General features: G+C 40.2%; 1 protein-coding gene across 3 annotated transcripts in view; it reads left to right on the forward strand.

Annotated features, from left to right (window-relative positions):
- LOC140492274 (fibroblast growth factor receptor 4-like) overlaps positions 1-9,866 on the forward strand; it is a 63,580-nt gene extending 53,714 nt beyond the window's left edge. For all 3 annotated transcript variants that reach the window (XM_072591221.1, XM_072591222.1, XM_072591223.1), the window contains exons 17-18: positions 3,039-3,144; positions 4,406-9,866. In XM_072591221.1, coding sequence (XP_072447322.1) covers positions 3,039-3,144; positions 4,406-4,564 — 265 coding nt within the window. In that variant the 3' untranslated portion in view covers positions 4,565-9,866. The remainder of the gene's footprint in view (positions 1-3,038; positions 3,145-4,405) is intronic.
- Positions 9,867-13,420: the final 3,554 nt, after the last annotated feature.

Raw genomic sequence — 13,420 nt, forward strand, 5'->3', positions numbered from 1 at the left:
GATTGGAGTTTGATATTTTTTGGGATATAATTTAAACTGATAGGCCAAATTCGAATTTGTTTTGGTCTCCAGACATAAGCTAATAGAGTTATTCAACCAAGTGTTACATTGTTGCTTTATTGAGAACACTTGGTGCTGTGTCCGGTAGTTCTGTTGCTTTTAACTCTCTTAAAGTGCACCCACATCTTCATAACGCTATTTGAGTATGTTCAGTTTATCACTCTATCTGCTTCTTGTCTGTTAACCAACTTCTACCCACAGTAACAAATTACCACAAATCCAGAAGCCCTTATGTTACACATTCACCTTTGAGTGTAGCATTTACTTAATGTCTTTTGGAAATCCAAACAATGTTTACTGGTTCCCCTTCATCTACCCTACTTACTACATCCTCATAAAACTTAAAATAAATTTATGAAACAGGATTTCCCTTCCATGAAGCTGAGTATATTGTTAGGACTTCTTAATTATAGAATCCAGCATTTTCTTGATGATGTTAGGCTAGCTGATCTGTTTTTTTTTGTCTACCTTCTTCCTCCTTTACATTTGCTAAATTCCAGTCTACTACAACTGTTGTTCATCAATATCCCTGCAGCTGCCTAGGCCATTAGGTTGTGGAGATTTGATGGTTTTAGTTCTCTGTTTCTTCAATATTGTACTTTTTCTCTGTTGCGGTCAGTCACCCTGAGCTCCTGTATTTCTGGGATATAATGTCGTCTTGTGCTGTAAAGATAGACACAAAATAGTTTTTCTGCCATGTCCTCATCCCCCATGATAATTTCTTCTGTGTCTGCCTTCAGGGTTACAACCTTTACTTTATTATTACCCTTTTTGTATATTTGTATAAGCTGTTACAACCTGTTTTTCTATTCCGAGCTAGTTTACTCACATATTCTATGTTTCCCCTTTCTAATCGTTAGTTTGGCTGTCCTTGGTTGGTTTTGAAATCTCTCCCAATTTTCAGACTTATAACTTTCTAAGATGCATCACAAGCTTCTTTTGACCCCATATTAATGTTGACATCCCTACTAAGCCATGGATGGATCTTTCCCACTGGATGTTTGTTTTTGATTTGGAATATATTTTTGTGAATACATGCCAGCCACCCCCTTTGAGTGTGCAGCCAAGCGGCATGTTCCACCCTCCCCTGGACTTTGTCATAGTTAAAATCTGAAGAAACAGTTTGCAAGGTATAGAGCAAGTCTGCTTTGCCCCTGTGTTTGAAGGCCAATTGCTCCTGTATGTCTTGATAAAAGCATTGTTTGGATTATTTAGATGTATCCAACGGAATAGACTCCAACTGAAGACATTCAGAATAGCAATAGCGAGTCTTGCGAGTATTTGTTACAATGGGCTGGATTTAATGATGTCAATGTGGGCCCTGCCTACAAATTTACAACTGGTGGGCAATCCATTTGGCTTCTGTTGGGAGAGACCCAACTTAATTAAGAAAGTAAGTGCCTCTAATGAGCCAGTTTCAGGCCTTTCCTAGGATTTCACACCAGAAATCTGGTAGCTCACCAGCTGCTGCTGGTCATTCTGTAGGAACTTAACCAGAGATTATTGTCACAGGTTCCCCGTGTGAGGAAGGGATGGGAGTCACAGGGTGGCAGGTAGCAGGAAAACGGGTATCTGAGGAAAGAGGGTGGCTTTCATAGGATGCCATCATTAGTGCTGCCAGCTCCTTTATTTAGACACAGTCTGTAACAGTGGGATCACCATGTGGTAGGCTGCTTGCAAATTCAACAGCTTTGCTGGATGGCCTTCAGGAAACATAAAGACTGTGGCTCTATGTCATGGAAAAGCCACGAAACTCCCTCTCAATCATTGAACCATCACTAAATTCCAGCGGGCTCTGGAATAATCATCAACTGTCTCATTTGTGAGTCTAACTACATCCTGCCTCATGCAAGTGAATTTCCAGAATGGGTCCATTCCATTGAAATAACTGCACAGAGGCCAGTATCCTGTCAACCAGTCACCCTTTATTTACATATCGAGAGTCCGTGACACTGATCGAGCTCCCTCAGTGCCAGCTGACACTCCTGTTTATTTTTTTTCTTTTTCTTTTTTTTCTTTTCCTTTCCTTTTTTTATCCCCACATTCCTGCCTAACTGCGGTAGTGCTTATTTTTCCCCCAGCACCCATGGTATGTGTGTGCAGGTGTGAGACACAGTGAGAGACACAAAGTGCACGAATCTTTATTCAATTTCCACCACCAGGAAGATATGAAAAACACCCGAGTGTCCAGTGACAAGCACTGCCCTTAAAACCCAAGGGCAATGCTGTGTGATCAAAACAGTGAAAGACTTCTGTTTGTTTTTTTTCTTTCTTTTTTTTGTTTTTTTTTACCCCCACACTATCACCTAACTGCGGTAGTGCTTATTTTTTTCCACAGCACCCATAGTGTGTGTGTGTGCAGGTTTGAGACACAGTGAAAGACACAAAGTGCACGAATCTTTATTCAATTTCCACCACCAGGAAGATAGGAAAAACACCCAAGTGGCCAGTGACAAGCACTGCCCTTCACATCAAAGGGCAATGCTGTGTGATCAAACAGTGAGACATTCCTGTTTATACCTGTCGGCCAGTGTTCCCTGTTTGGAACAGGTTAATAGCCCCAATCAGGAAACTTATGTTCTATGAGGTTCACCTGGCTGACCCCAGTACAAGTCGATAAAGTGTCGATAAGGTCAGGCACCATCAGGATAGAAGAAGGGTTATGCCCAAAAGCTCGGTTCTCTTGCTCCTCAGATGCTGCCTGATATGCTGTGCTTTTTCCTCTGATATGCAGTCCTCACTATCTCCTAGTGACCTCATTACAATCACTACAGTCACCTCCTTTCAAAAGGAGAAGACTCACATCCCCCACCCCTGCCCCGCCTAGATGAGAGACTGACAGGCAGTCTCTTCTGTGATTTAATTGGGCTTGGCTGCCATGATTACCACTGTTGGACTGAATTAAGTTCTATATAGTATCTGTGATTTGTGTCAGACTATTGACATTGTATCCTAAAAGTTGTTTTTTTTACTGTCAGATATTTGCTGATGAGGGAATGCTGGCATGCGGTATCTTCTCAGAGACCAACATTTAAACAGCTTGTGGCAGAACTTGACAAGGTCTTATCTGCAATATCAGATGAGGTTAGTACACCTTCCATATACCTCACTTTCAAGTTTTCTCTATGAGATAGATTGCTTCCTTATCATTCCTGAGCATGTGGGCATCTGGGAAGTAGGACAAAATGGCTGAAGGTGCTGCACAAAATGGCTTCTGCATTGTTAAGTTGCACTGAAACAAGAAACCCCTACCTCCCAGATGCCCACATCAAAATCAAAATACCTTTTATGGTACTCCAATTCATGTCCATTCTGACTTGGGAATAGATTGCCATTGTTTTATCATCCCTGCTCAAATTCCAAGAACTTCCTACCTTTACACCACTGTTGATGAACCTGCAGACCGCAGCAGTTCAAGAAAGAAAATCACTCATATTTCTCAAGGGTGTTGGGGATTGGCAATAAAATACTGACTTTGCTAGCAATCCCCATGAACAACTATAAGAAATAAAGCCACTGCTACACCAGCCCAGTCTTTCCCAAAATAACACATTTATCCAATAATAAAATCCACCAGGAATAATGTGATCCTAGTGATAAGAGTATTGTTGGTGGCCTAATTTACAGTGGAGCAAACCATCCCTGAATTGCAACATTGCTATCCTCTATCTCCTTTGGATGATGGTGATCTATATGATTGAATTTTAAAATATTGATACAATCTACACATATTGCCCTATTAAAAGAAGACAATTTGAAGATAAATAGCAAGTGTTTTTATGTACCACTTTTTGGTGAATTTATATGCCCAACGTAGTCTGTGATTCTCAATATGCTGAATTTAAGCATTTCTTTGTCAGGTACTTAATTGATAAAATGTTTCATCAACGTAACTTGACACCGTTCCCCTCCACTCACCCCCATCAATTCCCCCCAAACCTCAGAAGAGCACTTCTCTTATATAAATATTTCCATTTCCTACCCCACTGTCATAGCAGGCTCTGAATGATATTGCCAAGTTAGCGTAAGCTTCTGGTTAATTATGGTCATTTTGTGTTTGGGATTGGTGCCCATTCAAAACTGTACTGAACCTGGCCAAGTTCATTTAATTTAAACAGAAGAGACTTTATTCTATTCTTACGCACTGGAAAGGAGCCCAAGCCTGAAATACAACAAGACAGAGTAATGATCAGCTCCACAGCCAAGTTCTCCTACTACCGAGAAAAAATAAATAACTACAATTAGGTTCTGTAGAGGTCCAATGATAACTTTGTTCTGAACATATACAGTATTTCATAGACGATTGTGATGTCAATAAATATGTCTGAATTTTCTCCCCCAACAGTATTTGGACCTCTCCACTCCTTTAGAGCAGTATTCTCCTTTGTGTGAAGACAGCAACAGTACATGCTCATCCAATGACTCTGTCTTTGCTCATGACCCTATGTCTGATGACCCTTGCTTACTGAATTACAATGATCGTAATACTCGAACCAGGACTTGAGAAAGATGTCATTCTGGAACTCTCGGCTCAATATTGATAATTTCCCCTGTAATTAACTCTGGTGGTACTTTGGGAGTAGTTCAAAACTGGATGGAAAATGAGTTTCTTTAAGCTTTGCTTCTTCCTGAAAGATATGAAACTTTCTTTTGCAGAAGAACATTCTCTCTCACGTAGCATGTGTCAAACCATTACGTTTAAAATTTATTCAAATTCTCACCATTTGAAATTGATAATTTTTACAACGAAAGCCATATATGAATTGAGGAGCGCTCTGAGTATTCAGGTATGGAGCAGCAGCAGAACTCTCCACAAGTGGAGCTCTGTAGGTAATGCTTGATGGTGATAATAATTTTGAACTTTACTTCAAGACATTATCAAAGGACTTGCTGCATCACAACATGATGGCCTATAGCAGTGAAGAAGCATTAACCTTAGCTACACCAGAGAACTTACCTGGAATAGAAATACACCAAGACTAGAAGAATCTGAAAAGCAAGTCTTGTCCATTGGCAAAGCATCAACAAATGAAGAAAATACATTTGCCATAGAAATCTTGCCACATACTTTATTGTGATTCATTGCAAACTTCGATGATAGAAACAGATCAAGTGAAAGCATGTTAGCATGAAATTTCTGGACTAACATTCCCAATAAAATATCAACTGTACCTTCTTAATAACAATATGATTAGCTGTGCTGCCGAGTTCACTCAATGCCAATGAGATGGTATTAAATCCAAGCTGGCTCTTTTCCTGGAACAGCCTGTTCTGAAGATCCAGTGACTGAACTCACCACGAAATGTCCTTGAAAAGAATTGTGTCTAGTTCAAATGTACTTTATTATTAAACATTTAAAAAAATAGATTTGAAGCTCCAGATACAAATGATAGCAAAATGCATAACCATTTATCCAATTGCTTGTTTCTTTAAACACAATGACTAGACATGCAAGAGCTAGTACCATAGCAACCCTCATTTCTAAAGAATTTAATTACTTTTTCTGTGTGAATAGAACAGCCTGGGAACAGCTGGTCCAGCTGTTTGTAACACCATTTATGCAGATAATCATCAGTTTGCTGTTTTAAGCCCTGCAGTAAGCTGTAAAATAGAAAAATATTTGAATCTGAAATTTTTCTTGAAGTAGTATGTCCAAATTTATTGGCAGTCTTACTTCCTTTTCTGGTTCTTAGATTCAATATTTTTGTGGTCCAGAATTATTTACAGTAACTACTGGAGACATCTGTGGAAAAGAACATTCGTATTTTGTGTTTTTTTTCTTATGAGTAAGACTCCTTTTTTTGTTATTTGATCAATTCCCTGGACTTTTATCCCACACACAAACTGTTGCTTAGAAGCAAAAGAACAACCAGCTTCCAGTCCGTGAAAGTAACTTTCATTCCAATTTTAGTTTATACCTGCACAGGAACTTTGTGTCACACACTGTGGCAGCTTTGTCAAGCAATTTGGGGGAAGGGGCGATGGGGAAGTGAGAAGGGAAATCACAGTAATGAATCCACATCCCACTGGTTCAAGATCTGGGAGACTGGGGTTAGTGCTCAAGTATGCTTGAACTGTGAACATTTGCTTCCTCAGAATTCTTAGAGCCTGTCAGATGCAGGCATGTAGATAGCTGGCTTGTATCAGGGATATTGTTACTTCAGGGAATATTAATAATGCTGGCAGTGACTGTTGCTAAGGTAAAATCATAAGAAAAATGCTTCTGTTAGGATGCTACGTTGCTGCTGTTTGTGAATTACAGACATTATTTTAGTCAGTTATTGATGTGCCAAAACTTGGTGGCTGATGAAAAGTTAGCTGTGCTGCAGTATTTGTAAATAGTATGCCTTCTGACCAGGTAAGAAAGAGATTTTCACATCATGAATAGAAATATGACCAATAGAGTTATCCTTAAGGTCTGAATTATCTTGCCCTTCTTTCAAATCACATCGCTTGTAAATAAGATTGAATTGAATGTAGCTGTACAGTGTGTCTTATATTGGCATGTTTATTGCCAAATTGTTGCCTTTTTTTATAAATTATTTTTGCCTAAACTGGTACTATAATGAAGGTGCCTTTTATCAGCAATACAACGGAATAGTTCTGGGATGTACTGTTGGCATGGCAGGGATTTACAGGAATGGTGCATTTTATTGTGCCCAAAGTTACCAATGGATACAAGAGGCTGAAGAGGAAACCAAAAGCTTCTCCTCTCTGTCCATTATGTTGCTGGAGGTTCTTCCTGGATGATGGAAGTCTTCAGCACCAACAACACTTTGTAAAAATGAATGCTGCTTCTTTCCTGCTCCATTGCTTTTGTTTATTCTCCCTGTTGAGTAATCTGTGTGCCTCAGACCCTGCTGGGTTATAATAGTTCAGGTAAAATGGCAAAAAAATGCTGGGACTGTACTTATAGCTAAGTCTGTGATAAAACAAAATCAGGAAGGTCAGACACCATGTTCTCCCTTGAGCAGGCAGGTCTGTAGACCTCACAGAGGAGGTATGTTCCACCCTTACTATTGGGGCTGTTGGTCAGCTTAGCATAGGCAGTAATTAGGATTTCAACTAAAAGAGGCAATCATTATCTAGAGTCTTGTATATTACTTTCCAGTCACACCATGACACTCATTAACATCTGCCAACAAAAACCCATCACTACCACTGATGGCGCAAAGCAGAATAGTTGCATTCATTTCCCATGATTTGTTGAAATTAATTCATTGAAATCCCATTTTGACCATGCATTTGTTTTTCAATTTCTTTTCCTTGCTAATTTTCTCCTCTCCTCTCACCCACTGTCTTGAAATTGGCTGAGCTAATGAAAACAACATAAGAAATGCCACGTAGCCACTCAAACCTGTCTCATTGTTCAATAAGTTCATGGCTAATCTTTGAAATCAGCTCCACTCTCCTATCCTATACCCACAGGCAAACCAATACAAACTGCAGATTAAAGCTGATCTCACTGAGTCAGTTTTCTAGTATTTTGAAAAGGAGGTTCATAATTTTTAATGTCAGAAATTGAGATTTTATTTCTTCTTCCCTAAGAACAGTTCAGGTTACAGGCAAAGGTGAGACAGGAGTGATCTTTAAAATATTGAATAATATTAGTTTACCAGCTGTGAAGTATTTTATACCTCCTCCAATCTGAGTTTTTTTGTCCAGTTCAAAGTTTAACTAGGATGAATAAGCAACTTCCATGAAAATTATGTGGAAAGACTTTTACATGAGTTTTATGTGGAAATTCTGTTGATGTTAATCTAGAAACTGAGGAGCCTTCATGTTACACAATCCATCAGGTTTCCCCACACTTCAGGTCAGTACGGCACTTATTTTAAGATTGAGAATTGTGTGCTACTGTGCCCTGCTCTTGTTGAGGCTGGTTTTAGCAAACGATTTTGCCTTGGTCTTGCTGATGCTGGTGCTAATCAATTATTGAGTCACTTTCTTAAGCATCCATGTTCCGAAAATGCTAACAACATTTTGGAAATTATGACAAGGTATATTGGGAGGAAAGAATCAGCAATTCAAGAAATAGTGTCATTAATAAGCCTATATTTTTGTACTACCTTGAATTAAATTGCAGGCTGATAATTAAAATAACAATCCATATATTAGATTAATTTTATCATTAATATTGTTTAAATATTAATCAACTATATTGTATGTGATTTGTACACAAGAATACTTCTACAGTTTTTTTCTGAGAGTCTATCCATTTTTAAAAGCAAACAGCGGGGTTTCGCTACTTGTCTGGATGGTGGCCTATCACAGAACTTGTGAAAAACCACTGTGAAATTTTGAATTCTGATATTAAACACATTGTGAATGTATGTAAGACCTGATGTATGTGATATCTATATACAGCAACCAATGTATTTCCTGAGCAGAGCACAATCCCATGCAGGAGGCAACTACCTACTGGAGTTATCATTGGATCATTAATCCAGAGACCCAGGTCATGTCCCAGGAACCTGGGTTCAAATCCCACCATGGCAGAGAGTGGAATTTGAATTTGATAAAAATCTGGAATTAAGAGTCTAATGATGACCATGAATCTGTTTGGAAAAAACAGCTTAGTAACGCCCTTCAGGAAAGGAAACTACCTTCCCCACCTAGCCTATCTTACAGGTGACTCCAGACCCACAGCAATCTTAAATGCCCTCTGGGCAATTAGGGATGGACAATAACTGCTGACCAGGCCAGGGACATCCACATCCCGTGAATGAATACAATCATATGTATCATCTAACAGGAGCAATATTTAACATCCACCTCATGGTCACACCCTCAAACATATGGCACGTTCCCTTGTCATTCATACATGTCCTTATCAAGTCACCATAGTCCCAGAAGACCATGGGGCTGCTCTCCCAATATAGAGAGGTGGCTGGTGGTGAGTTTAACCTCAGAGTGAGGTTGAGAAAGTGGAACTTCCAGTGTCATCTCAGCCAGTGTGAGATTTGAACTTAAGGTGATATCTTTACTGTGCATCACAAACCAGCTGTCCAACCAACTTAGCTATTCAAACCCCTCTTACACAATGCTCAAGTGCACAAATAACACAATCTACTCAATAACTGTGCAAGCAAATTATGCACCACATGTATTACTCCCTAGTCACAGCAGTTGCTCACAAACAATGTGGTGTTTGGTTTGAGTTCTGGGTTATCTGTCACTTGAATCTCTCTGCTGTTATTGTTAAGATCATTCCATGAGACAGCCAGTTCACCAGCTGGAATATTGTGCTCCACCAGGGACAGAGTGAAGAAAGCTAATCACACAGCTACAGTTTGATTATTTATTAAAAAAAGAGAATTTCTCCCAACAAACATTTTAGTACAAATTTGTGAGTTAATTCATTGTTGGAACCATTGCAGAAAATTAGTGATATTTCAATCAACTTGTAAAATTTAAACATATTTTGCAAATCACAGAATTACATTTAATTTATTGATTTTTATGAAAGAAATTATGTATTCTAGTTGAAATATTTGAAGGCCTCATCTTCGCTGACACTGTATTTGTTCGAAAGGCTGCTTCATAGCAGCAACCTGTCACTCAATATATTTTCGGAGTTACATAGATAATTGAAACCAATTAGAGCCAATTAAACCATTCCTGCCTTTTTCAACATGGATTTAATCTGTGGAAACAATTTCCTAGTCTATCCTGTTATATGTAAAAGTCATTGAACCAGACTGACCTTGTGAACCCTGTCTGTGTACCCCGTGTATCCATTCAAATTTATATTGGGAGAGCAGCCCCATGGTTTTAGGGTCAAATAAAGACATTTTAAGATAAAATCGGCTTTGTCTCTTTCTGTATGGTAATGACCTCAGCTTAGTAGAAATGGAAGGTACTGTAAACCAGCAACAACAACTTTCATTTACAATGTAAAAACATCCTGAGTTTAAATTGATATTAGAATGAAATGGATAATTGGGAAATGGAGAGGTAATTGTCAACTTAGTCTCAAAGGAAGAGTGGTCAAGGGATTGAAGGAGGGAAATTGAGATTGTGCACCAAAAATATGGGTATCAATCAGAACACAGATACTCTCAGGCTTCAGTCGCAGAGAATGATGCTTGTGGCTTTTTCAGGATTTACAGAGGGGCAAAAATTTAAATGGAGGGAAAAACACACACAATAGCAGGAGGCAACAATTTGTTCAAGGAACTTGGAGAGGGTAGGAATTGGCTCACAAATTTATAAAAACCGTGATATTGAAGATGCTTTTTTTAAGGATGATAAAAATGAATTTGAAAGAATGAATTTGTGGGCGGCACGGTGGCACGGTGGCTAGCACTGCTGCCTCACAGCGCCAGAGACCTGGGTTCAATTCCCGCCTCAGGTGACTGACTGTGTGGAGTTTGCACGTTCTCCCCGTGTCTACGTGGGTTTCCTCCGGGTGCTCCGATTTCCTCTCACAGTCCAAAGATGTGCAGGTCAGGTGAATTGGCCATGCTAAATTGCCCGTAGTGTTAGGTAAGGGGTAGATGTAGGGGTATGGGTGGGTTGCGCTTCGGCGGGGCGGTGTGGACTTGTTGGGCCGAAGGGCCTGTTTCCACACTCTAAGTAATCTAATCTAATCTAATCTAAACAACATCTGCAGAGAAGAGACCAGTTGCAATATCAGCTAATAAGGAAGTCATGTTGAATGGTCAAATGATTTAACGGGAATAGTGGATAGTCTCCAGGGTGAAGTGAATGTGGAGAAAGTGAGTGGGTGGTAGGAGGGAAACTAAACAAATGAATAACTTGGAAGTCATGTGGTCTGTGGAATGTTTGCTATGGTTGTAAAGGTGAAAGTAGAAATAACTGAACCAATGGTTCTTCACCTTGATGTCAAAACATTGAAGTGTTCATTGCTCCTTTGATTAAGCTAGGAGTGAAGTAGGCAGACATAGGGTTTAAGGAGGCAATTCATTCTCAAAATAACAACCCTTTACCATCCCTGCCATTTACAACTGGAATCAATGGGTATTGGCGGCAAACTTTCCACTGGTTGAAACCATACCTAGCACATAGGAAGATGGTCATGGTTGTTGGAGGTCAATCATCTTAGCTCCAAGACATCTCTGCAAGAGTTCTTCAGGATAGTGTCCATGGTTAAATATCTTCAGTTACTTCATCAATGACCTTCCCACCATCATAAGGTCAGAAGTGGCAATGTTCACTGATGATTGCACAATGTTCAACACAATTTGCGTCTCCTCAGATACTGAAGCATGTTCAAATGCAACAAGATCTGGACAATATCCAGGCTTGGGCTAACAAGTAGCCAGTAACATTTGGTCACACAAATGCCAGGCTATGACCATCATCAATAAGAGACAATCAAACAACTGCCCCTGACATTGAACCCCCCCCCCCACTATCAACATCCTGGGGTTACCATTGACCAGAAACACAACTAGACTAGTCACATATGATGACACAATGATGACAAGAACAAGTCAGAGGCTAGGAATACTGCAGTGAGTAACTCACCTCCTGACTCTTCAAAGCCTGTCTATCATTTACAAGGCACAAGTCAGAAGTGTGATGGAATACTCCCCACTTGTCCTGGATGGGTGCAGCTTCTACAACACTCAAGAAGCTTGACACCATCCTGGACAACGCAATTCCCACTTGATTGGCACCACGTCCACAAGCACCCACTCCTTTCACAATTGATGCTCAGTAGCAGTAGTGTGTACTATCTGCAAGATGGACTACAGAAATTTACCAAAGATCCTCAGACAGCACCTTCCAAACCCACAGCATTTCCATCAGGAAGAGTAGCAGATACATGGGAACACCACCAACTTCAAGCTCCTCTTCAAACCACTCATTATCCTGACTTGGAAATATATAAGTCTTTAAGATATAGAAGCAGAAATTAGGCCATTCAGCCCATTGAATCTGCTCTGCCATTCAATCATGGCTCCCAATTTTCTCAACCACATTCTCCTGCTTTCTCCTGGTAACGCTTGATCCCCTTTATACTCAAGAACCTATCTATCTCAATCTTAAAGACATGTATACTCAATGACCTGGCCTCCACAGCCTTCTGTGGCAGTGAATTCCACAGATTCACCACTCTCTGGCTGAAGATGTTTTTCCTTATCTCCATTCTAAATGGTCTTCCCTTAACTCTCAGGCTATGCCCTCGAGTCCTAGTCTCTCCTACAACTGGAAATCTCTTCCCAACATCTACTCTGTCCAAGCCATTCAGTAAGCTGTATGTTTCAATTTCTCCCTCATCCTTCTAAACTCCATCGAGTATAAACCCAGAGTATATCACTGTTCCTTCAGTGTTGCTGACTCAAAATCCTGGAATTCCCTCCCTAAGGGCACTATGGGTCAACCCACAGCAGGTGGGCTGCAGCGGTTCAAGAAGGCAGCTCAGCCCCATCTTCTAAAGGACAATTGGGGATAGGCAACAAGTGCTGGCCAGCCTTTGATGCCCACTTCCACAAATGAGTAAAGACAAAAAACTACCAAATTCATCGCCAGCCTCCACAATGTCTTTGATTGTGTTGTTATTTCCCAGGTCCATTCCTATTCTCCGTGAAGCTAGTGTACTTCTAACTAAACCTGTTGGACTATAACCTGGTGTTGCGTGATTTTTAACTTTTTACATCCCAGTCCAACACTGGCATCTCCAAATCACATCTTCCTTGGAGCACTGAATCCCTCCAATCAGGCTTATGCCCTAGCTGCAGTACCAGCACAACTCTAATCAAAGTCACAAACAATATCCAACATCACTGTGACAGAGGCAATCTTTCAGTCCTGTCTTTCTCAGCCTTTGACATGATTTATCACACACTATCCTTCCCCAACAATGGCCATTGTCACCAGCAGTGTGGGGCTGTTCCATTCTTACCTGCTCATCTACCAGAGAAATACTTGAAGTAGCTTCTCTTCCTGCTCCCATATCAATGCCTCTGGTGTTTCCCAAGGATCAATCCTCCCTCTCCTCCTATTCCTTATCTGGGTGCTGCCTCTCATCAACCCAAGGCACATCTTTAGTTTTCCCATGTCTGCTGGTGACACTACCTCTACCTCACCACTACCTCGCTCGACTCCTCAACTGTTTCTAAATTATCAGATGACATATCTGACACTGAGTAATGGACAAACTGAAATTTTCTCCTGTTCAATATTAGGCAGACTGAAATAGTTGTTTATGATCTCTATTTCAAACTCCAAACCATATCTACCAATTCTATCCTTCTCCCTGGCAATTGACTGGGATTAAGTATATCTATTCACAGCCTTCATGTCACATTTAATTTGAGATAACCTTTTGATCTCATACTCAGGACAAAGTGAGGACTGCAGATGCTGGAGATCAGAGTCGAGAGCAGTG

The sequence above is a fragment of the Chiloscyllium punctatum genome, chromosome 20 (genome assembly GCF_047496795.1).
Source record: "Chiloscyllium punctatum isolate Juve2018m chromosome 20, sChiPun1.3, whole genome shotgun sequence".
Lineage (NCBI taxonomy): Eukaryota > Metazoa > Chordata > Chondrichthyes > Orectolobiformes > Hemiscylliidae > Chiloscyllium > Chiloscyllium punctatum.